Below are 24,287 nucleotides of genomic sequence, written 5' to 3'. Positions count from 1 at the left end.
GGAACTTTGGTCTGTAGAGGAACTTTGGTCTGTAGAGGAACTTTGGTCTGTAGAGAAACTTTGGTCTGTAGAGAAACTTTGGTCTGTAGAGGAACTTTGGTCTGTAGAGAAACTTTGGTCTGTAGAGGAACTTTGGTCTGTAGAGGAGCTTTGTTCTGAAGAGGAACTTTGGTCTGTAGAGGAACTTTGGTCTGTAGAGGAACTTTGATCTGTAGAGGAACTTTGGTCTGTAGAGAAACTTTGGTCTGTAGAGGAACTTTGTTCTGAAGAGGAACTTTGGTCTGTAGAGAAACTTTGGTCTGTAGATGAACTTTGGTCTGTAGAGGAACTTTGGTCTGTAGAGGAGCTTTGGTCTGTAGAGGAACTTTGGTCTGTAGAGAAACTTTGGTCTGTAGAGAAACTTTGGTCTGTAGAGGAGCTTTGTTCTGAAGAGGAACTTTGGTCTGTAGAGAAACTTTAGTCTGTAGAGGAACTTTGGTCTGTAGAGAAACTTTGGTCTGTAGAGAAACTTTGGTCTGTAGAGAAACTTTGGTCTGTAGAGAAACTTTGGTCTGTAGAGAAACTTTGGTCTGTAGAGGAACTTTGGTCTGTAGAGAAACTTTGGTCTGTAGAGGAACTTTGGTCTGTAGAGAAACTTTGGTCTGTAGAGGAACTTTGGTCTGTAGAGAAACTTTGGTCTGTAGAGGAACTTTGGTCTGTAGAGAAACTTTGGTCTGTAGAGAAACTTTGGTCTGTAGAGGAACTTTAGTCTGGCATTCGCTTTCTTTACAACATTGTTCCCTGTTACTCCTCCTGACATGCTTGGGTCAAAGGGGATTACCAGGTATTTCACTGAATTTACTGTAATAATGGATTCCCCAATACACTGGACGTTAAAATGATTCACCCTTTTCAATTTATGTTTTGAGCCAAAGAGTATGGCTGCCGTTTTTCCGAGGTGTAGTGATAGCTGGTTGTCTACTAACCATTTACTACAGGACTCTGGTTCTAGTGATGGGGCATTAGCAATGTCTTTTGGGTCTTTACCTGATATTAACAAAGCATTATCATGTGTGTACACTAAAAGCTTGCAGTTGGCACTGATAGGCACTGTAGGCATGTGGTTCTCGCTGGGAAAGATATTACCAGGTATTTTATATATATATATATATATATATATATATATATATATATATATATATATATATATATATATATATATATGCAATAAGATCACAGTAAACAGGTGATTTCGGAATATGCAAAACAACCACTCTGAAAAAATAGAGAAATTCCAAGCGCTTTCGTGACTACTCACATTATCAAGGAACTATGAAAGTAAAGCATCCAAGGAAGCTATATAAGGGGTCAGGCCAGCACCTCACTATCAGATCCCACAACGGGTGCTGGCCTGACCCCTTATATAGCTTCCTTGGATGCTTTACTTTCATAGTTCCTTGATAATGTGAGTAGTCACGAAAGCGCTTGGAATTTCTCTATTTTTTCAGAGTGGTTGTTTTGTATATATATATATGTCGTGCCGAATAGGCAGAACTTGCCATCTTGGCTTAAATAGCAACGCTCATCTTGCCATATAGGACAAGTGAAAATTTGTGTATGCAATAATTTCGCCAAAATCATTCTGAACCTAACGAAAAAAAATTATTTCACTGAGTTTGTTTAGTATTAAATTATTGTAAACAAATCTAAAATATATTTAGTTGGGTTAGGTTAAAATAAATTGTTCTTGTTATAATAAGGTTAGGTAAGTTTTCTAAGATTCTTTTGGAGCAAAATTATAATTTTTTGCATTAACATTATTGAAAAAAATATATCTTTAAACGTATAAGAGAAAATTTTAGAAAGGACTTAATTTTAAATGAGTTGTTGCTAATTGACCAGTTTTACATATTCGGCACGACATATATATATATATATATATATATATATATATATATATATATATATATATATATATATATATATATATATATATATATATATATATATATATATATATATATATATATATATATATATATATATATATATATATATATATATATATATATATATATATGAGAGAGAGAGAGAGAGAGAGAGAGAGAGAGAGAGAGAGAGAGAGAATCTGTTACTAAATTGTAAGTATATAAAAGGTTCTATTTATTAGTTTTAAAATGTAATTATTAGTGGTTTCATTGTAATTTATTTAGATTACTATGGATATATATATATATGTACGAAAATAAAATAATTAAAAACTTTATATGACAAAATAACAACTACTTGCAACAGTTATAATGTCCATCACATAAACTAAATCATCCCATTTTCAAATTCCCAGTATTTTTATGTGTCTTTTTCTTTATATTAACGTCTATGATATATTATATAACAATATTTTTTGTGGGTCTTCATAATATTAATTGTTTAGGGCCACTTTCTTATTTTTTTTCTAAATTTATCGTTCTGTTTCCTGTTTTTTTTCAGTTTGCCTTTATTTGTATTTGTCATTATTTAGCCTCGCAAAATTTCTATTTATTTTTACTCTTTATTATTATTTCTCTTACAATTTTTGTTGATCCTCAGTGAATTTTCTTATTTATATATTAATATATTATAAGCAATATTTTTTTTTAAATAATTCATTGAATTATAACGATGAACGAAAATATAAGAAAAAAATTCAAAATATAGTTCTATTATAATTTAAATTACATTACTTCTACTTAATAACAATAAAATAAGAATTAGTTAAATAAATATATAATAAGAAAAATATAATAATAAGAAAAGTTGATATATTATAATTTAAAAAGATGTAGTTGTGTGTGGAGAGACAAGTCAACAAATACTTGGAGAGGGACGACTGGCTGGTGTATTTAGTCATGTCTACCTGCTTATTATACTTATTGTGATGGATACTGCAGCTGGGAGGGAGTACCAGGAGGGAGGGAAGCTACAGGTAACATAAATACCAGCTGTGCTCGTTAAATTTTGGAGTTTGAGGTGGTTTTTTATGGGGGGGGGGGGGAGTTGGTGTCACTTGCGCCTATTTTGGGGTGAGTGGGTAGGCCTACTGTCAAGACAGCGGCCTATTTCTAGGTGCCTCTTGTGGGCTCATGGAGTTGGGCTGACTCCCTTTTTTAGTGTTAATTCCTTCCAGTCCACCAGGCGTTACGTGACCCCAACGGGTTTATCACTTTCCCCATAAAAGTCCCCTCAAGGGAGGTTCCTTGACACTGGTGAGGGGCTCTTGATCTAGGGAATTGGGTCTGTGCTGCAGTTCCCTGAATTGAGCCTGAATACCTTCCATCCTCCCCCCACAGGCACTGTATAATCCTACGGGTTTAGCACTTCCCCATGATTATAATCATAATCACCATAAAAGTAATAATCTGCTTTTTTTTTTTGGGTTATCCCAGGTTCTCTACACATATGCTGCTATGTATGATAATTACACAGATGACAGCAAGGAAATGAGTGAGCTACTCAAGTCCCAATATGACTCAGTTTTTAGCAAGCCGCTAACCAGACTGAGAGTCGAAGATCAAAATAAATTTTTTATAAGAGAGCCACAAAATTTGGTTAACACAAGCCTATCCGATGTTATCCTGACGCCAAATGACTTCGAACAGGCGATAAATGACATGCCCATGCACTCTGCCCCAGGGCCAGACTCATGGAACTCCGTGTTCATCAAGAACTGCAAGAAGCCCCTATCACGAGCCTTTACCATCCTATGGAGAGGGAGCATGGACACAGGGGTCGTCCCACAGTTACTAAAAACAACAGACATAGCCCCACTCCACAAAGGGGGCAGTAAAGCAACAGCAAAGAACTACAGACCAATAGCACTAACATCCCATATCATAAAAATCTTTGAAAGGGTCCTAAGAAGCAAGATCACCACCCATCTAGAAACCCATCAGTTACACAACCCAGGGCAACATGGGTTTAGAACAGGTCGCTCCTGTCTGTCTCAGCTACTGGATCACTACGACAAGGTCCTAGATGCACTAGAAGACAAAAAGAATGCAGATGTAATATATACAGACTTTGCAAAAGCCTTCGACAAGTGTGACCATGGCGTAATAGCACACAAAATGCGTGCTAAAGGAATAACAGGAAAAGTCGGTCGATGGATCTATAATTTCCTCACAAACAGAACACAAAGAGTAGTAGTCAACAGAGTAAAGTCCGAGGCGGCTACGGTGAAAAGCTCTGTTCCACAAGGCACAGTACTCGCTCCCATCTTGTTCCTCATCCTCATATCTGACATAGACAAGGATATCAGCCACAGCACCGTGTCTTCCTTTGCAGATGACACCCGAATCTGCATGACAGTGTCTTCCATTGCAGACACTGCAAGGCTCCAGGCGGACATCAACCAAATCTTTCAATGGGCTGCAGAAAACAATATGAAGTTCAACGATGAGAAATTTCAATTACTCCGATATGGTTAACATGAGGAAATTAAAACTTCATCAGAGTATAAAACACATTCCTTCCACAAAATAGAGCGAAAAATCAACGTCAAAGACCTGAGAGTGATCATGTCGGAGGATCTCCCCTTCAAGGACCATAACATTGTATCAATCGCATCTACTAGAAAAATGACAGGATGGATAATGAGAACCTTCAAAACTAGGGATGCCAAGCCCATGATGACACTCTTCAGGTCGCTTGTTCTATCTAGGCTGGAATATTGCTGCACACTAACAGCACCTTTCAAGGCAGGTGAAATTGCTGACCTAGAAAATGTACAGAGAACCTTCACGGCGCGCATAACGGAGATAAAACACCTCAATTACTGGGAGAGCTTGAAGTTCCTGAACCTGTATTCCCTGGAGCGCAGGCGGGAGAGATACATGATTATATACACCTGGAAAATCCTAGAGGGACTAGTACTGAACTTGCACACGAAAATCACTCACAACGAAAACAAAAGACTCGGCAGACGATGCAACATCCTCCCAATGAAAAGCAGGGATGTCACTAGCACGTTAAGAGACAATACAGTAAGTGTCAGGGGCCCGAGACTGTTCAAGTGCCTCCCAGCATACATAAGGGGGATTACCAATAGACCCCTGGCAGTCTTCAAGCAGGCACTGGACAAGCACCTAAAGTTGGTACCTGACCAGCCGGGCTGTGGCTCGTACGTTGGATTGCGTGCAGCCAGCAATAACAGCCTGGTTGATCAGGCTCTGATCCACCAGGAGGCCTGGTCACAGACCGGGCCGCGGGAGCGTTAACCCCCAGAACTCTCTCCAGGTAAACTCCAGGTATACCTGAATAAACTTGCTTATTTACCTGTGGCCAAATAAGCTTACTTATCTCTCAAGGACCAAATAAAATAAATAATTTGCATGACAGTGCCATCCACCAAGGACACTGTAAGTCTCCTGTGGACATTCACCAAGTCTTTAAATGAGCCTCAGAAAACAATGTGAAATTCAGTGAAGACGTGTTTAAATTACTCCCCTATGGAAAATTCGAGGAAATAAAAATTGTATTGGAGTATTAAACAAATTCCAACCACACAATTGAGCGAGAAAGTAATGTGAAGCAGAGGCGTCGCTAGAGTTGGTGTCACCCGGGGTGGAATCTCTGGTGTCACCCGGGGCAGAATCTGTGGTGTCATCCGGGGCGGTATCTTTGGCGTCACCCCCATGAAATTCAAGGACAGGGGGATGGGGGGGTAAACTCCAATTATGTCACTACTGTATGACCAGTGAGTGACTAATGTTTAGCAAAGAGAACATTTAAGAGTCATTTAACCAAACAGGAGAATATTGAGGAATATTGAGGAAACATAAACTCAAATACCACTTTGAGTACAGGCAACAGATCCTACATTTATTCAGCTTCAACAATGAAAAAAAAAAAAAAAAACTTGAAAAATAAAGAAAAACATTGCAATATCAGATAAACACTAGTTCCGATTTGACCTTGAGTACAGGTAACATCTCGGTGAATCTGATCTTACATTTGACCTTAAATACAGGTAACATCTCAGTGAATCTGATCTTACATTTGACCTTGTGTACAGGTAACATCTCAGTGAATCTGATCTTACATTTTCTTGCCTTCAATTATGCAAAATCCTCTATCATATCATCAAAATCAATGATTTTCCCTATATAGGCTTATTTGTACTTTGTTAATATATAATAGGCTATATAGAAATGAAGGATTCTTCTCTTATGTTGGTGCAGCACTGTTTTGTACATTAGCATCACCTTCTTTAGAGGCTCTATGGTGTCACCCCCTAAATGGTGTCACCCGGGGCAGCCCCCCCCCTTACGACGCCTCTGATGTGAAGGACCTGGGAGTGATAAAGTCAGAGAATCTCACTTTCAAAGATCACAACAATGTCTGTACTACATCTGCTAGGAAAATGACAGGATGGATAATGAAACCTTGAAAACTAAGGCCACCAAGCCTATGATGATTCTCTTCAAATTGCATGTTTTCTCTAGGATAGAATACTGCTGTACACTAATGGCCCCTTTCAAGGCAGGCAAAACTACAGACCTGGAGATTGTACAGATAACTTTCACTGCAAGTATAAGTACCATAAAGCACCTAAATTACTGGGAATAGTTGACGTTCCTTGACCTGTACTCTTTGGAACACAGGCGAGAGAGATGCATCATAATATACACTTGGAAAATCCTAGAGGAACTAGTCCCAAATTTGCACACAAAAATCATTCCCTATGAAAGCATTAGACTCGGCAGGTGGTGAAACATCCCTCCAATGAAAATCAAGAGTGTCATGAGTATGCTAAGAGACAACACAGTAAGTGTCAGGGGCCCAAGACTGTTCATCTGCCTCCCAGCGTACATAAAAGGGATTGCCAATAGACCCCAGGCTGTCTTCAAGAGGGAGCTGGACAGGCATCTAAAGTTCGTACCTGACTTAAGATGCCAGCAGTAACAAGCCCTGACCCACCATGAGGCCTGGTCATGTGCTGGGTCATAGGGATGTTGACTCTATAACACCCTCTAGGTATACTCCAGGTACATGTAAATACAATTATGTTAACCCTTTCAGGGTCCCCAGGCCCTCTTCCAGACTTGTTCTCAGGGTCGCCCAAATTTCAAAAAAAAATTATTTTGTTCTTATGATGAAAAGATAGAGAATCTTTTCTCGATCATAATGGCACCAAAAGTATGAAATTTGATGGAAAACTTACGAAATTATGCTCTCACAAAATTAGTGGTCTCGACGATGTTTACGCATCGGCGATTTTGCCCACTTTCAGATCTATTTTTGGCCAATTCCAGTGTACTAGTCAACAAAAATCATAACTATTTCACTAGAACTCCATTTTTTTTTATCGAATGAGTACAAGAAACCACCCATTTACCGATTTAAACTATCCAATACAGTGGTCAGAATTTAACAATTTTGCCAATTTCACACAAATTTCAAAAGATACCAATTTCCAAATAGGGTCCAGAATAAACAAAAAAGACATTCCTGGCACTAAAACAACATTTCCTCTGTTCATTATTCACGTTCCCACACCCCTCTTACATTCTTTTGCTTTCCACTTTGAGTTTTTATTCTCACAAAAAATAGAAGATTTACTGTTATGCAGACTACTGCATTAGTGTAGAAATGGTATAAATAATATCGGCACACTTGTGAAAGAATATTAGATTCGCCAGTTGACGTGTATTGGACGCTTGGCATGATTTGTTTACTTTTGAACTTTGGTAAAAATCGAACATTTTTGCTAATTTGAGCGCAATTTCAAGGTACTTTTCATTGTAAAACCAGTCAAAATCATCTCAATTTCTGTAATATGTCAATATGTCTTCCATTCTATAAAATGAGACCAGGAAAACTAGAAGACAACAATAAATACCATACAAAAATACAGTGCAAAGTTGCTGTTTTAATCCAAAAACACGGTCAATTTTTTTTTTCTCATTACACACTGTGTGCTGCATGATATTTTTTATACTGCGCACACTGACCACATAGACCCATTCTTTCATATGTAGGCCTACCAGCTTTCACTAGATTTGAAGGCGCTAGAATTTAGACGTACTAGTACGTTAAAAACCCTGGTGTGTAAGCCGTATTAGTACGTCCGAAACCCTGAAAGGGTTAAGTAAAAGGACACAAATGTAACTAATGGGGCATTTTATTGTGGCAACGTTTAGCTCTCCAGGAGCTTTGTTAAGCCGTTACAAACAATACATGGACACGGAGGGTATATGTAGGCTGAGTGAGGTGTAGTACAAGTAGAAGTAGTAGTAGTAGTTATACATGTGGAAAAGTCAGCTGGTACATGAGAAAGAAAGGTTACAAAAGCTATGGCTTGGGTAGCATAAAAAATAGAAAGTAGTAGTAGTTACGTGATAACAGGGTATACTGTTTTCAGTTATATATTACAGTGGACCCCCGCATAGCGAACATGTGGTTCGCTATGCGAATTAATTTTCCCCATAAGAAATAATGGAAATAAAATTAATCCGTGCAAACAAAAAAATGTTAATTTTAGTCAGCAAGTTCTTTTCTGGGGTTACTTCCCTTCTTCTTTTAATGCCACTGGAGTCACTACCTCTCGTTCCTTTATGATTTGTCTAAAGTGGTTCATGTCATTGTAACAGTCACCAGCACGGCTTGCAGAAAGAAATTCCTTCATACAGCTCATCAGTGGTTAAAGCTATGGCTTTCCAAAACTCTTTTAGAGTCAATCGAGTGTCTGTGGTCACTTCAAAGGGTAGCATAAAAAGTTAGGTAATAGGTTGGGCAAATGTATAAGGATGGATTTGAGAAGGCATGTTTCAGTGTCCCTCCTCCATTACATAAGAACATAAGAAAGGAGGAACACTGCAGCAAGCCTGTTGGCCTGCTGCAGTGTTCCTCCTTTCTTATGTTCTTTCATGTACAGTAGTAGCAATTACGTGATAACAGGGTATACTGTTTTCAGGAGTATTCTTCCTAAGACTTCAGTACAGTGGACCTCCGCCTTATGATATTATTTCATTCCAGAAGTATGTTCAGGTGCCAGTGCTGAACGAATTTGTTCCCATAAGGAATATTATGAATTAGATTAGTCCATTTCAGACCCCCCAAACATACACGTATAAATGCACTTACATAAATACACTTACATAATTGGTCGCATTGGGAGCTGATCGTAAAGCGGGGGTCCACTGTATTTATTTGTTATGAGTAGGTTACTGAAATAATTATGGAAGTTAACATTTGCTATGATGTCTGATATTGGTATCAAGTCTCAAAATACAGTACTTGGATTTTAGCTGATTAAACACAAGCTCATTCAACCTTAAACATCATGGATAAAGACACAAGTATGCATACCAAGTGTTTAATTGAACAACATTTTGCTTTTAAAACCATGACTTTAGAAGGCTCTGTTTTGAGTGAAACATTGTTGGCATTACACCCTTCAAAGTGAGCTAAGAAGATTAAGCTTTTTACAATGACATTATCTTTTATGGAGAATGCTATGGTCATTCAATGACTGATAAAGCGAGATGATGCGAGTTAGTACGAGAGTGTCGTGAGGGAGGATGTGACTGATACTAAAGGCCATTATAGTTTTGTACCTTTTATATACAGTGGAACATAATTTAGTAAAAAAAATAATTATTTAAATATTTATGCTCCTTAAACTTAAAAAAAACTGTCAACTCAGATGAATTGGGAGGAAGGTATTGTCACTGGAGCTGAGGAAGCCATCCAGTCATCCGGAGACCAAGTACAAGATGAAATATATTGTGAGTATAGAGGGACATTAATACAGTGCAGGTCGGCCATCACTAATCCGGCAGTCAGTCATTTGGTTCCAGTAATCCGGCACTAATTTCGGCTAGCATAATTTCAGATTTCATCATTATAGTGACTCACAAATTGTGCAGATGGTTGTAAATCCACAGCAGCAAGCCAGTGGAAGAGAAAGGAGTGATGAAAATGAGGAAGATGTAGCAGAGTCTATTGATAGGTTAATTAAGTGTAGTGTATTCTAACCTAATCACTGTAATTCGGCAAACTCACAAATCTGGCACACTACAGGTCCCAATGATGCTGGATTAGTGATGGCTGACCTGTACAAGTATTTCAGTATTTTATACTGGAATACTTATTACATTTACATTTACCTCTCTTTATTTTGTTAGTTCAGTTCTCTGCTTGTGCAAATCTTGACAATCTGTTACAGTATTTTATTCATTACCTACATTATATTTATGTCCAAAATTGTTTTTATAATGTTAAACTACAGTAAATTTGGTCATACTTTTAATTTTGTGAATGGCATTGTTTGATATTTTACTTCAGTTTAGTACACTATTTTAATTAAATTTTTTATATTGTGTGTAATCTGCTGTAGAAACTATTTAAGAAACTAGACAATTTTTTCAATTTAAATATATACTATAAAGGAAGGCACAATTTGCAAATAGGAACTTAAAGGTGGTTTCACTTTCTCCACAGGCAAAACTTTCTCTGCAAATTTGTGTACCTTTATACATATTCTTGGACCATTTGTGTCTTCAAGTATATGCTGTGTGGATATTTAAAAATATTAATGTGGTAGTGTATAAAAATCAAACAATCATACTGTTTTTTTTTTTTTGCCTTCATGCACAGCACATCAGCAAACAATTGAAGCTCTCCAGAATGAAAACTACAAATTGAAGATCCAAAATACTGTTTCCTCGTCCAATTCAAAGACAGTCATAGAGAAGTACAAAGCAAAGGTTTGTTGGCATTTTTTTTTAAATAACCCAAAGTACTGTACTCTGTTTAGCACTGTATTATTACACACACACAAAAAAAAATTCTCAGCCTCTGTCTCTATTGGATAAATAGTTTGTGTGTCAGATATATTTAATATGCTATACTAATACCTATTAATACAGTACAACTGTTGATATACTATTAGCAGGTCAGTGCATGAGACATTGATGTGAGATGCTGACTTGCACATTATAATGGTAGAAGTATAGAACTGTAGTAGAAGTCATAATGATAATACAGAAGGATGTCGATAAGTCCACATTTTGAATATCAGCAATGCTAAAAAATGCAAAAATTTCAAAATACTGATGCTGTCCTGATGTCCGACTAATTACTCTAATTGGGAACAATTAATTGTAGTTCCAGTGCGACAGTGTTTCCTCAGCCATTTCCTTGGCATTTTCCACATTTTTTCCTCTCTCGGTGGTTACCAATTAGATCTACCCAGTTCTGTATGTAATACAGTATTGCTGGTGTAGCAAACTAAAAATGTTTTGCTTAATAATGAAGCTTGTTCAGTTTTGCAGTGAAAAATATTAGTAACTGCTATGATGTGGGATTATTCTCCATTTATGATATACAGTACTGTTGTATAGATTATTATTATTATTATAATAAAAAAGAAGCGCTAAGCCACAAGGACTATACAGTACTGTTGTATAGAGAAGTAGCAAGCAGTGCTCTTGGAATTCTGTCTCAGTGTAAATTATGCATGGTTCTAGCTTAGGTAACCTTAATGAAGTTCATGAGGGGTTCTGGAAGTACCTAGTGAAATTATTCCTATATCTGCATCATTGCAGGTTGAGAATGGGTCTTGATCTAAGGAATTGGACCTAACCTCCCCTTCCTTAGACTGAACATTATAGCCTCGTATTACGATGTGCATTGTATGCCCCTCATGGGTTTAGTGTTCTGTGAATGTATTTGTGCTGCTACAAAGACTAATGAACTTGTTACTTTGCTAGCTGGTTACATAAGTCAAGTTTAGATGTGATGTTTGTTATATAAACACCTGTTGCAAAAATTTGTCTGCCAATACAAAGGCTGCTATCAAGTAATGCCCATTATTATTTTTTCGAAGCTGGTAAAATCTTGCTCTCACGCAGATATACACTACAAGTGAAGAAGTCTATTTTTGAAAAAGTCTTTCATTACATACTCATTAGTACAGAGTGAGAGTGGCATCCCAGACCAAAGAGGCTAAAGTTAGTTTCTTCATGCTTGTCTGTGTAAATGCTTTGGGCAGGTATAAATGTTGCTTCTTACAGTTAAATGTGTTTGGGCTCATGCTAGGGTTTTGCCTCTTACAGATCCAATAAGTCATTCTGGATAACTCTTTAAATCACCAATGATTTGTTCAGTCACCACTTTGTAGTGATTGAACAAGTCATGATGCACTTTAGCTTGTCCTAATGTTCATCATTTAGTGTGTTGTGCAATATCTTCACCACTTATTTAGTTGTATGAAAAGCAGTTAACACTAATAATTTTTATTCCATAGCCAATATGATCTGTGTGTATATAGAAAGTTTCTTTGCTGCAGATTCAAGAATTCCAGGGTGCTGTTAACCAGCGGGATCAGATGATAGGCAAGCTGCAGACAAGACTAGCTGAATGTATACAGAATCAAGATGACTTGCAAGCAGATGTCCTCCAGCAGACTGAAACATCTGCAAGAGAAATTGAAACTTTAAAGATGCAGCTGAAAGAGACTACTGACAGTCTGTTAAATAAGAACTGGTCATCTGGGATAAGTCAACATGAACATCTGCAGCTAAAAAATAAGGTATGGTGTCTATATACTGCTATAAGTATTGAAGGATTTATAAATTTTCTTTTTGGATCGCCCATCTATTGTAGGAAATGGCCTATGTAAAAGAAACTTTAATATCTGACACTATTTGAAATTGTCTCGTAAAAGAAGTTTAATACTGACGGTATTGTATTATGCTGTTGTTTAATTTGGCCCTTTGATGTTGTTTAATGTTTCAGATACTGAATGTTTGTGTCTTTGTGTGCATTATTTATCTTATTTTAATTTTTATTTTTCTATCTGTATTAGGTCTAATATGGGTTGGAAGGGGAAAATTCTGTGGCACATAATGTCTAGATTTTGCATATAACTTGATTCTATAGAAACCTATAGCAGATAGTACAAAATTTTGCATGTTATCTGATTATTTCACTCTTTATGGTGTTTAATATGAATTTCTGCACACTTTCAATTTTTTTAATCTTTGTCATGTTAAAAAAATTGCACTATATGAGGTCACCTTATAAGTGGGTTTACTGTACTGTGTTGTGTAATTACTTTAAAAATACTATATCATCATTCTTTTGAAGGTGTTATATTTTATGAACTCTCTTCTGTTTTTATCAGTTGATCTACATTCAGCAAAATAGAGCACAAGACCAACAGATGCTAGAACAACTTACTAGGCAGCTTAGCCAGAAAAATGAGGAATATGGTCACCTTGAGTGTCAGTATAAACATGTTCTTCAGAAGTCTCAGGAAATAAAGTCAAATGCTGATAAGTTGGGCTGTGAACTAAATGAAAATAAAGACATAATTGAGAAATTAAAAGAAGAAAACTCAGGTCTTAAGACTAGAATGCAGCAGCTAGAAAATCGTCAGGATGCTGAGTTACAAGAGTTGTCTTCCAAGTGGTATAAAGAAAGAGAAATGATGGAAGACCAGTGTAAGCGCAAGGAAGATGACTTACTAAAATTGCAAAATGAAAACAAGGCACTGGAAAATAATTTGAATGCTGCAGAAAAGATGGCTGAGGATAAACTGAAAGAAGTTGAGGAGGAAACACAGAGAATAATTCAGAGAGAACAAATTGCTAAAGAGAAATCATCTTACGAAGTAAGTAATTCTTGCTAAAAAAGGATTGTACATTTTTTTAATAAAAAAGATTTTTTGTTAATTTGTTAGCTGTATTTTTAGATCTAATTCAAGGAAAGGGAGAAAAGCCGCATGACAAGAGAATTTTCTTTTTTTATTAACACATTGGCTGTCTCCAACCAAGGCAGGGTGACCTGAGAATGAAGAAACACCTTCATCATCACTCATTCCATCACTGTCTTGCCAGAGGCATGCCTACACTTCAGTTCAAAAATTAAAATATCTCCACCCCTCTGAGAGAAAATATATACGTATTAATTTTAAGCGCTAAACCCATGTGGGTCATTCAGCGCAAGACATACCTTACAGTAGCTTACAGCTACTGTAAGGTACGTTGCATTCAGAAAACCCATTTTACCACCTGAATGAAAATTATTAATGCTGTTATGTGCAGTACTTAGGCTACATTATTTGTATGCATAGTACAGTGTTTCCATACATTGAAATAGATTGCTAATTTTATTTTACAATTTTTTTTTTATATTAACACAGTACGTACATTGGACCCCCGGTTTACGATCAGCTCCCAATGCGACCAATTATGTAAGTGTATTTATGTAAGTGCGTTTGTATGTGTATGTTTGGGGGTCTGAAATGGACTAATCTAATTCACAATATTCCTTATGGGAACAAATTCGGTCAGTACTGGCACCTGAACATACTTCTGGAATGAAATAATATCGTAAACCGGGGGTCCACTGTATTTTACATATTCACAACATTTATAATATACATATGGTATAATAATTTCTCTGATCACATCTGGAATAACTATTATGGTATTTTTCTTTTATAAGCTAACTAGGTAATTTAAATTTTGCTTAACCACATCTGAGTTGTCTCAACTATATTTGTTATAATTGCTTGGGAGGAATATTAAGTGTTTCCTAGGAGCAGTAACCAATGATTGCAGTGCTTATGTACCCTCTCCACTTTGTATCCTTCCCACTAATTCCTCCAACACTGCCTTTCTCACATTTTCACTGTCCAGTGCTCTCATATTTAGCATTTTCTACAATTTAAGTCATCACTTCATCTTCCCTTGGTAATAAATTTGTAAGAGGAAAATAAAACAGAATTTTTTAATGCATCTGCAACTAACACAAACTATAATTTGTAATGTCTGTTCCTCCAGCTTTCATTGATTTCTCAAAAATCTTTACATTCAACATTACTACCAAGACCATTAAACCATCTTTACTTCATTATTTTTGGTATAGTGATGTCAATTTGTACTCAATATTGAGTTTTAAAAAGATAGGCATAACTTAAAAGCAGCATTGATTCCATAGAGAGTACTGACAAAAGACCACAATACAGGTTAGCACTGTATTACTGCAGTAAATGCAGTGCTATAATAGCAATACTGTAGTGTTATATCATTGCAATAGATAATACTTTCGTTGCATATTTTTAGTAATTAAGCACAGATTGCACACATTATTATTTATTTCTTGAAACATGTTTTATAGGCATCAGTTCTTTACTTTTAGACAGGGCCGTGGGGGGCATTGACCTCCGAAACCCTCTCCAGGTATCTCCAGGTTTCTTTGAGACTGTGCCATCTCTGGCTAAATATATCTTACTCTATATGGTACACATAAACTATCCCCTGGTTTGACTTGATCTGATGTCCTTGGTCACAACATTCCCCTTTCCCTAATCTCTGCCCGCTCCCTTATCCATAGCTGTGTGCTAGTCTGAGTGTAACTTTATTTTGTGCAGTTATTTCCTGAGGAAACAGAAAAAACAAAACACTGTCTTAGAGACAAATGGCAAAGCCAACAAGTAGTAAAAGATATTTGCAGAAAGGAATAGGCTTTTTCAGTCCATGGGTGAAAAGTTTTAAATAAGTTCCTCTGCAACTTTTTCTTCACTAAAACAGTTTTATTCCTCCCCTTTTTTTTTTTATTTCTCTTTTTATGTTAAATTTTTACATTTTCTTTTTATTTCCAGATTCAGAATCTTATGAAGCAGCTTCAGGAAATCACAATGGAACTGACACACACAAAAGAAAATCATCGAGTGCAGCTAGCCACTACTGAAGAGCAGTTTGAGAAGCAGCTCACTGCCAAGAAGCAGCAGATGAGGTACTGCCTAATTAAATTGATTTTGACCTCTGTAGCGGTGATAGATAAATTCTTATCTGAGAAATGGTCAGTTAGTGTTTATTTTAGGAGCAATAAAACATATGGTTAATACCCAAAGAACAAAATGGCACACTAATTATGCCTAATAAATTATAATAAACCAGTAAATATAAGGATGTAATTTACAGGTGGGCCCCACTTGTACAGCAGGTTAGGTTCTGGGCTACTTCTGTAAAGCTAAAATTGCTGTAAAGCGAAACATAGCCTATTTTTCATTTTTGAAAGCATGTAAAAGCCTGATAACGTGTTTAACGTGTTATCATATATTAAGTGAGCAATAGAGCTAGGCCTAAAAAAATGCATATACAGTACACATATTACTTTAAAATATTTTTGTTCTTAGCTTATAGTGAGTGGTGAATATATTTATTGTAGCAAGTCTGAATAAATGAACAAGTATAAATGAAAACTACTGCATTAGCAAAATGCTGTAAAGGGGGTCCTACCTGCACTGCACTTATTATGGCAGTGACAGTACATGTAGTTCCTGATAGAACAGGGGTTCCCAACCTAAGGTGCATGCACCCCCAGGGGTGTGAGATGACAGTTAAAAGCTTATTTTTGAGTTCAATTTGTTCACTTGCAGAAATATATTTGGTTCAATTTGTGATTTAAAAATAAGAAATTTGACTTCATCTTCAAATGTAATATTACCTTTGTAAGGGTTGCAACATTAATCAAACATTTCCTAGGGGCATGGGGCATAGACAAGGTTGGGAACCTCTGTGCTAGAAGAATACAGGGTCAATGTATACTGTTACTTCTTAGAGCATGTACATATGTACATATATACTCCTCATTTTGGGTCTCTTGATGCTAGTCAAGGACTCTTGGTCTGGGTACATAATTGATACAACTCTCCCTTTACACAAATAACCCGCACATGACGTTTCGGTCCGACTTGGACCATTTGTAAATGGTCCAAGTCAGACAGAAACGCCGTCGTAAGCTCCTCTCTTCTATGTGCAGGTTATTTGTGTATCATTCCAGTCTTGGTATTGTGCCTTTTTTTGTTATTTAACTTTCCCCTTGGTTGAAAACTGATTGCCTCCCATTTTCCAGACATGTGATCCCTATGGATTTAGCACTTCTCCATAAATATAATAATGTATAAATATGTGTGGTTTTTATTGACTACGTTTCGCCCAATTCATAAAAAAAACCTGGGGTTGAAAAAGCCCACTGTGTGGGCGAAACGTAGTCAATAAAGGATCACATTATACTGCATTTGTGTTTATATTGCCATAAATATAATAATGTATAAATATGTGTGGTTTTAATTCATAAAAAAAAGCACTAAGCTCATGTTTGCATTATGTATTATTTAATCAATTGACAATTATTTTTTCCATCTCCAAAACCAATAGTTATCAAATTGGGAGCTACGTTTTTGGAAAAGAGGCACCCTTAATGGGTTCCTTGTTTTTCCTTGTTAATATGTAGCTCTAGAGTCATTCTGGGGAAGCTAATATTGTATTACTAATAATGGAAATAAGACACCACCTTTGACTATTACATCAATGTTTACATGAAATAGTAGTTAATTATGTTTTGAACTCATTAAATCTGTCAAACATTTTTCTTTGTGTATTGGTAACGTGCATTTCTATGTCATGTATAATAAGTTTTTTAATTTTTTCTTGCAGTATTTGAAGGCATGTAATTTGCTATATTTTACTAACTTCATTCTTTTTTTTTTTTTTTTTTTTTTTCAACAAGTCGGCCGTCTCCCACCGAGGCAGGGTGACCCAAAAAAGAAAGAAAATCCCCAAAAAGAAAATACTTTCATCATCATTCAACACTTTCACCACACTCGCACATTATCACTGTTTTTGCAGAGGTGCTCAGAATACAACAGTCTAGAAGCATACACATATAAAGATACACAACATATCCCTCCAAACTGCCAATATCCCAAACCCCTCCTTTAAAGTGCAGGCATTGTACTTCCCATTTCCAGGACTCAAGTCCGACTATATGAAAATAACCAGTTTCCCTGAATCCCTTCACTAAATATTACCCTGCTCACACTCCAACAGATCGTCAGGTCCCAAGTACCATTCGTCTCCATTCACTCCTATCTAACACGCTCACGCACGCTTGCTGGAAGTCCAAGCCCCTTGCCCACAAAACCTCCTTTACCCCCTCTCTCCAACCCTTTCGAGGACGACCCCTACCCCGCCTTCCTTCCCCTATAGATTTATATGCTTTCCATGTCATTCTACTTTGATCCATTCTCTCTAAATGACCAAACCACCTCAACAACCCCTCTTCTGCCCTCTGACTAATACTTTTATTAACTCCACACCTTTTCCTAATTTCCACACTCCGAATTTTCTGCATAATATTTACACCACACATTGCCCTTAAACAGGACATCTCCACTGCCTCCAACCGTCTCCTCGCTGCTGCATTTACCACCCAAGCTTCACACCCATATAAGAGTGTTGGTACTACTATACTTTCATACATTCCCTTCTTTGCCTCCATAGATAACGTTTTTTGACTCCACATATACCTCAATGCACCACTCACCTTTTTTCCTTCATCAATTCTATGATTAACCTCATCCTTCATAAATCCATCCGGCGACACATCAACTCCCAAGTATCTGAAAACATTCAATTCTTCCATACTCCTCCTCCCCAATTTGATATCCAATTTTTCTTTATCTAAATCATTTGACACCCTCATCACCTTACTCTTTTCTATGTTCACTTTCAACTTTCTACCTTTACACACATTCCCAAACTCATCCACTAACCTTTGCAATTTTTCTTTAGAATCTCCCATAAGCACAGTATCATCAGCAAAAAGTAACTGTGTCAATTCCCATTTTGAATTTGATTCCCCAAAATTTAATCCCACCCCTCTCCCGAACACCCTAGCATTTACTTCCTTTACAACCCCATCTATAAATATATTAAACAACCATGGTGACATTACACATCCCTGTCTAAGACCTACTTTTACCGGGAAGTATTCTCCCTCTCTTCTACACACCCTAACCTGAGCCTCACTATCCTCATAAAAACTCTTTACAGCATTTAATAACTTACCACCTATTCCATATACTTGCAACATCTGCCACATTGCTCCTCTATCCACTCTATCATATGCCTTTTATACCTCAGATACACCTCTTCAACTTCCTCCAAATCCCTCCTTACACACACCTCAAACATATCCCTCATACCCACCCCTAAATTATTTCTCTCTCCCACAAGTTTATTTCACCCCTCCAACTACTCTAAAACACTTGTTCAATTCATTTTACTAATCATTCCTTCCAACTCATTTCCAAACAATTCCTCACTCCAACACCTTCATTACTTCCCTCCAACTTCAGTAAAACCCCTTCATCTCATTCCCACATTCTTATTCCATCAATACATTTTTCCAACTTGCATCCAGACCTCTCCAGCTCTTCCCTTAATGGGAGATGCTTGGATATCATTGAATCGCTCTTTATCCAAGGTTTTGGAGATACCCTCTCATTTCCCTAGGTGTTGTGTAACCCTATGGATTTAATGATCCTCTGTGAAATAAATAAGAAATCCAACTCAGTACAGTAGTCTATTTAATTGCTATTCTCTCTCTTTAGTGCCTGATCCCATTGCCAACTCTCTGATGTGGTGACCACATATGGAATCTTCCTTAGACATTTCAAATGTACAGCACCTTTAAGTGTTAAAGCACCTAACACAACTTAATTGCTGAAAAATTCATAAAATATTAGTGATAGGTTGTGTATGTGTGAATATAGCATGGAAGAATTTGTGACTTCAGTTGTCTGATCTTAATATACTGGCAATAGAGAGATACAGACGTACTGTACTATATGTGGAATCTGTTGAATGGCAACAGACGTCAGGAGAAAATATGAAAGCACCTGTATTAAGCAGCCCATATCATTACTGCTCACTCTTCTTGAGTCATATTCTTATTTTTTTTCATTATTTAATGTTTATTTCTCTCTTTTGTTTCAGTGAAATCCACCATGAAGAGTTATTGAAAATAAAATCTTCACATAATTCTGAGCTTTCTCAACTAACACATCAAATTGATGCTTTGGAGAAAACACAGAAAGAAGATCATGCAAGTCTTATAAAGAATCTGAATTCTCTTAATAATCTTAATCTTAGTCTTAAAGAACAGCTGGAAGGAGAAAAAGTTAAACTTAAGAATCTTGAACGTTTAGTACACGAACTGAGTACAGAGAAAGAACAATTGAAAGTGGTAGTAGAAGGAAGTAAGGGAAGAGAGAAAGATTTACAGCTTAGTCTGAAACAGGAATGTGCTAACAGAAATGCTTTTCAACAGAAAATAGAAGAACTTAATAGGAAATATGTGGAAGTAGAGAACATGGCAGAAAATTTCAAGAGAGAAATTGTGGTACTAAATGAAAATTTGAAAGTAGAAGCTGAAAAGAGATCCTCTGTTGAAAATCGCCTTGCCTTGGAATTACAAAATGTGAATAACCTGTCAGAGGAGAAGGCAAATTTAGAAAACAAATTAGAAACTATAAATTGTCAAATGAAGATCATGTCAGATGAACTATTAAAGAGTAAAGATTCCAAAGAAAATCTAAATCTTCAGTATCAGGAAACCTTACAGAGATATATGGAAATTGAACTAGAACTTAATAAGTGCGAAAAGCTCGTTGAAGAGTACGAGTTAACCTGTGAAAGACTGCAGAGCAAAATAGAGTTTTGGGATAGAGAAAGAGAAAGCCTTGTAGATGAATTAAAACACTGTATCAAAGTCATGAAAACAGAAATACCAGTGATTGAAATTGAAGTCAAGAGCAGCTTAGAGCAGAAGGATGAAATTTATCATCTTAGATGTGAAAATGAGCAGCTGATCAAAAGATGTGACGAACTTGCTCAGTATGAACAAGAGTGTCAAATTCTTCAAGAAAATCTGTCACAGATGTATTCTGCTCTTGAAGAAGCTGAAAATAAAAATAAGAACATTGATGAACTTCGAGAAAAATATTTAGCATTATTTGAACAATGTCAGTCAGTAGAAATAAAAAGAAAAAGAATAGAGGAGGACTGTGAAGAGAAGTGCGAGTGTTTGAATGAGAAACTTCGAAGTTTAGATTCTAAACTAGCAGCAGCTAGTGGCTTAACTGGTAAGTTCCAAGAAATTAGTGACCATAATATGTCTGTGGAACAAAAATTGCATAATGTTGTACTAAAATTAAAGGAAGCTGAAGATAATGCAGGTTTTCTAGAAGGAGCTCTGATGAGTGCCACTCTTGAAAAAGACACTCTGGTATCTGAATTGAAACAAGCTAGAATTGCTCATGATAGCATGGAAAGGGAGAAAAATGAATGCGAGACAGACCGTGACAGAATGTTGGAGGAATACAAGATGATGAAGGCAGAATTGGCAAGCACACTACTTGCTCTTGATAGGGAAGTCCAGTTATCCACACATCGCCGGTTAACTAGTGATGTTGGCGTGTCTGTTTCAACTTCAACGTCTTTTGAAACAAATGCTGGGCATGGTGGTAGTTTTACAAATGATAATCACCATCTTGAAGGCCATGCTGATAAAGATGTTGTAAAAGAATTTAACATTTCAGCTAAAATTACACTTAAACCACAGGAAAACGAAGAAAAACTTGATACATGTTGTGAAGACAAGATTTATAACCTTGAGAAAGAAAACAAAGAGCTTCTGAATGAAATAGAGAAACTGAAAAGCAAGGTCCATGATCAACATTTTGGTGTAAAATCTCTCGAGAATGAGAAGTCCAAATTAAAGAGGAGACTTGGTGAATTAGAAACTGAAAAAGTTAAAATTAGGGAAAAACTGGAAGAATACCAGAAAGAGATAAGCAAAAAGATGGACCTCCAAAAACAGCTAGATGAATTAAAGCTAACTGTTCATTTAACAGAGGATCATTTAAAAAAACAAGAAGACGAAATGAATCTTCTTAAAAAATCACTGGAAGCTATTGTATTGATTGATAAGCCAGATTGCACAGAAAAGTTAAAAGAAATTGTCAATAATATTGAAATTTCAGCTGTAAAGGATAAATCTATGAATAGCTTCAATTGCTCAAATTATTGGAAAACTTTTGTATCATGTCAGTCTGAGGAATTGCAGTGCATGTGCGAGGAATTGAATAAATATTTGTCTGAATACTCTGATCTTTTACAGTACTCAGATAAGTTGCACGAAGAAAAGTTGCAACATGAACTGGAAAACATATGTCTGAAAGTAGAAGTCGAGAAGCTTAAACACTTAAAAAGCGCTGTTGGTGGTTCTCCGAGTAAGGAATTTGAGCCTGCATTCTGTGAAGCTAAACCAAATATTGAAGATGAGAGTGAATTTTTGAGAGTACAAAGAGAGCTTCTGAAATACAAACATGAGAATGAAAAACTTCATCTGCAAATGAAAAATCATAAGACACTTCTTAGGTTGGAGAAACTTCACATCCAGTCATCCAGGATAAATTCAGAAGTAAGTTTTTAACTGTTGAATCACTTTTTCGACTGAGGGGAGGTACCTTAATACAGGTGAGGGGTCTCTTGATTCAAGGAGCAGGATTTATCTTGTTAGGTAAGACACATATGCAGCAGTTAAGTATCTTTATTTCGAAACGTTTCGCCTACACAGTAGGCTTCTTCAGTCGAGTACAGAAAAGTTGATAGAAGCAGAAGACGTGAAGACGATGTAATCAGTCGATCACCCTTGAAGTTTTGAGGTGGTCAGTCCCTCAGTCTGGAGAAGATTATTGTTCCATAGTCATTTCATTTCAATGTTCATTCAGGATTTATCTTCCCCTTCTTTAGATCAAACCTGATTACCTTTCATTCTTCAGGGTTTAATGCTTTTCCCTTATAATAATTGGTTTGTTTATAAATATAAAAATATTTGAAGTTTGATGTTTTGAGAATTAATTTTAATTATAAATGATATGAATGTATTTTTTTACATACAGAAAGAGACTGATATATCTCTGGACACTAGAGAAATGGTTATGGCTTTTGTTGGAATGGAGCTGGAGAAGCTTGTTGAAGATTGGGAATGTCAAATGAAGACTGATTCTACACTGGTTGACTTTATATCTGCACAGACTCTCAAAGTGAGTTAATGCTAATATGGTATATAGGTTAATGTCCTTAAAAGTATTTCACCATTTGCATTTTTTTTTTTAAACATGCCAACCATCTCCCACCTAGATAGTGTGACCCCAAAAAAAAGGAAACACTTTTACCATCACTTACTCTATAAGTTATTCAAGATGATGTTTAGTCAGTGACTTTCACATGATAGTACAACTGCCCTTATGTAAACCGTAAACAATAACATTTTTTTTTTCAACAAACTTGCCGCATCTCACCAAGGAAGGGCGGCCCAAAAAGAAAAATGAAGGTTTCTCTTTTTAAATTTAGTAATACATACAAGAGAAGGGGTTATTAGCCCCTCACTCCCAGCAAAACAACAACATATCGTTATAGAAAATATCCATCACTAGTACTATGTCACTAGCAGCATCTCTCTAGTTCTGAGAAAAGAAAGAAAATGAAAGAATAAGATATATTTTATGATTACATTGTGTGGATCCAATTTTTTTGGGTCATTTAAACATTCAGATATGAATGGATAATTAAATAGAGGTTAGGTGTCACCTTACTAAGTCATTTGTTTTTTATAATATTTTCATAAGTGTGTACACAAGTGAATGCTGTTGTCAGTGTCACGTCTTTGATGCTCTTACCTTCGGTCAGTTCACTTTTATATTATCAGTTTCTTTAATTCGGGCATTTGTCATCACTATGCATTCCTTGATGCACTTCGCAACTCCTATCAATTGCTGTTGGTATTTTTCTTGGATTGTTAACTGTTTTTAAGATATTTTTAATTTCTTAAATTTATTTTGCAGGTTTGTGAAATCATAAGAAAATTACCAGACTCCTTAGGTGAGAGCTCAGATGGGGAGACTTATGTGGAAGCAGCCATGAAGCTTATTAGACAAGCAGTCATTAAGGTAAGTAATGATCAGTTTTTTGAACTAATGATTTAGTTATCAATATGGGACAAGAGGGTAAATCCGAAGGCTAGAATTATTTCTTTTTCAACAAACCGGCCGTATCCCACCGAGGCAGGGTGACCTAAAGAGAAAAACAAAAGTTTCTCTTTTTAAATTTAGTAATGTATACAGGAGAAGGGGTTACTAGCCCCTTGCTCCTGGCATTTTAGCCACCTCTTGTGACACGCATGGCTTACGGAGAAAGAATTCTGTTCCACTTTCCCATGGAGAAAAAGTTAAAATTATTTTAATATATCCCATATATAATTGGCCATAAGGTGACTCTCCCAGTAACATGGAGAGTAGGGGAGGTGAATACTCTGGCTCAAATAATTGGATTTTTGCATAACTGCAGACGTAAGATGGAGTATGTTATCAGGCCTCACAAATGGGAGAAATTCAGTTTTTTTCC

General features: G+C 36.4%; 1 protein-coding gene across 1 annotated transcript; it reads left to right on the top strand.

The window, feature by feature from the left end:
* The first annotated feature begins 2,822 nt into the window (after positions 1-2,822).
* LOC138850998 (interaptin-like) lies at positions 2,823-23,925 on the top strand. Its single transcript, XM_070080902.1, has 9 exons — positions 2,823-2,944; positions 9,665-9,746; positions 10,618-10,727; positions 12,311-12,553; positions 13,148-13,636; positions 15,632-15,765; positions 19,815-22,302; positions 22,784-22,927; positions 23,729-23,925. Exons 1-9 carry the CDS (start codon positions 2,897-2,899, stop codon positions 23,867-23,869), a joined length of 3,879 nt encoding a protein of 1,292 aa, XP_069937003.1. The 5' UTR covers positions 2,823-2,896; the 3' UTR covers positions 23,870-23,925.
* The last annotated feature ends 362 nt before the right edge of the window (positions 23,926-24,287 follow it).

This window comes from Cherax quadricarinatus, unplaced genomic scaffold (assembly GCF_038502225.1).
Source record: "Cherax quadricarinatus isolate ZL_2023a unplaced genomic scaffold, ASM3850222v1 Contig1216, whole genome shotgun sequence".
Lineage (NCBI taxonomy): Eukaryota > Metazoa > Arthropoda > Malacostraca > Decapoda > Parastacidae > Cherax > Cherax quadricarinatus.
This window is presented reverse-complemented; position numbering and strand designations above follow the sequence as displayed.

Excerpts from the sequence above, each read along its gene's own strand:
- LOC138850998 (XM_070080902.1), top strand. The coding sequence starts at position 2,897 with ATGGATACTGCAGCTGGGAGGGAGTACCAGGAGGGAGGGAAGCTACAG. Across the intron at positions 2,945-9,664 it reads AGGAGGGAGGGAAGCTACAG|ATGAATTGGGAGGAAGGTAT; the intron begins GTAACATAAATA and ends CTGTCAACTCAG. Across the intron at positions 13,637-15,631 it reads AAGAGAAATCATCTTACGAA|ATTCAGAATCTTATGAAGCA; the intron begins GTAAGTAATTCT and ends TTTTATTTCCAG.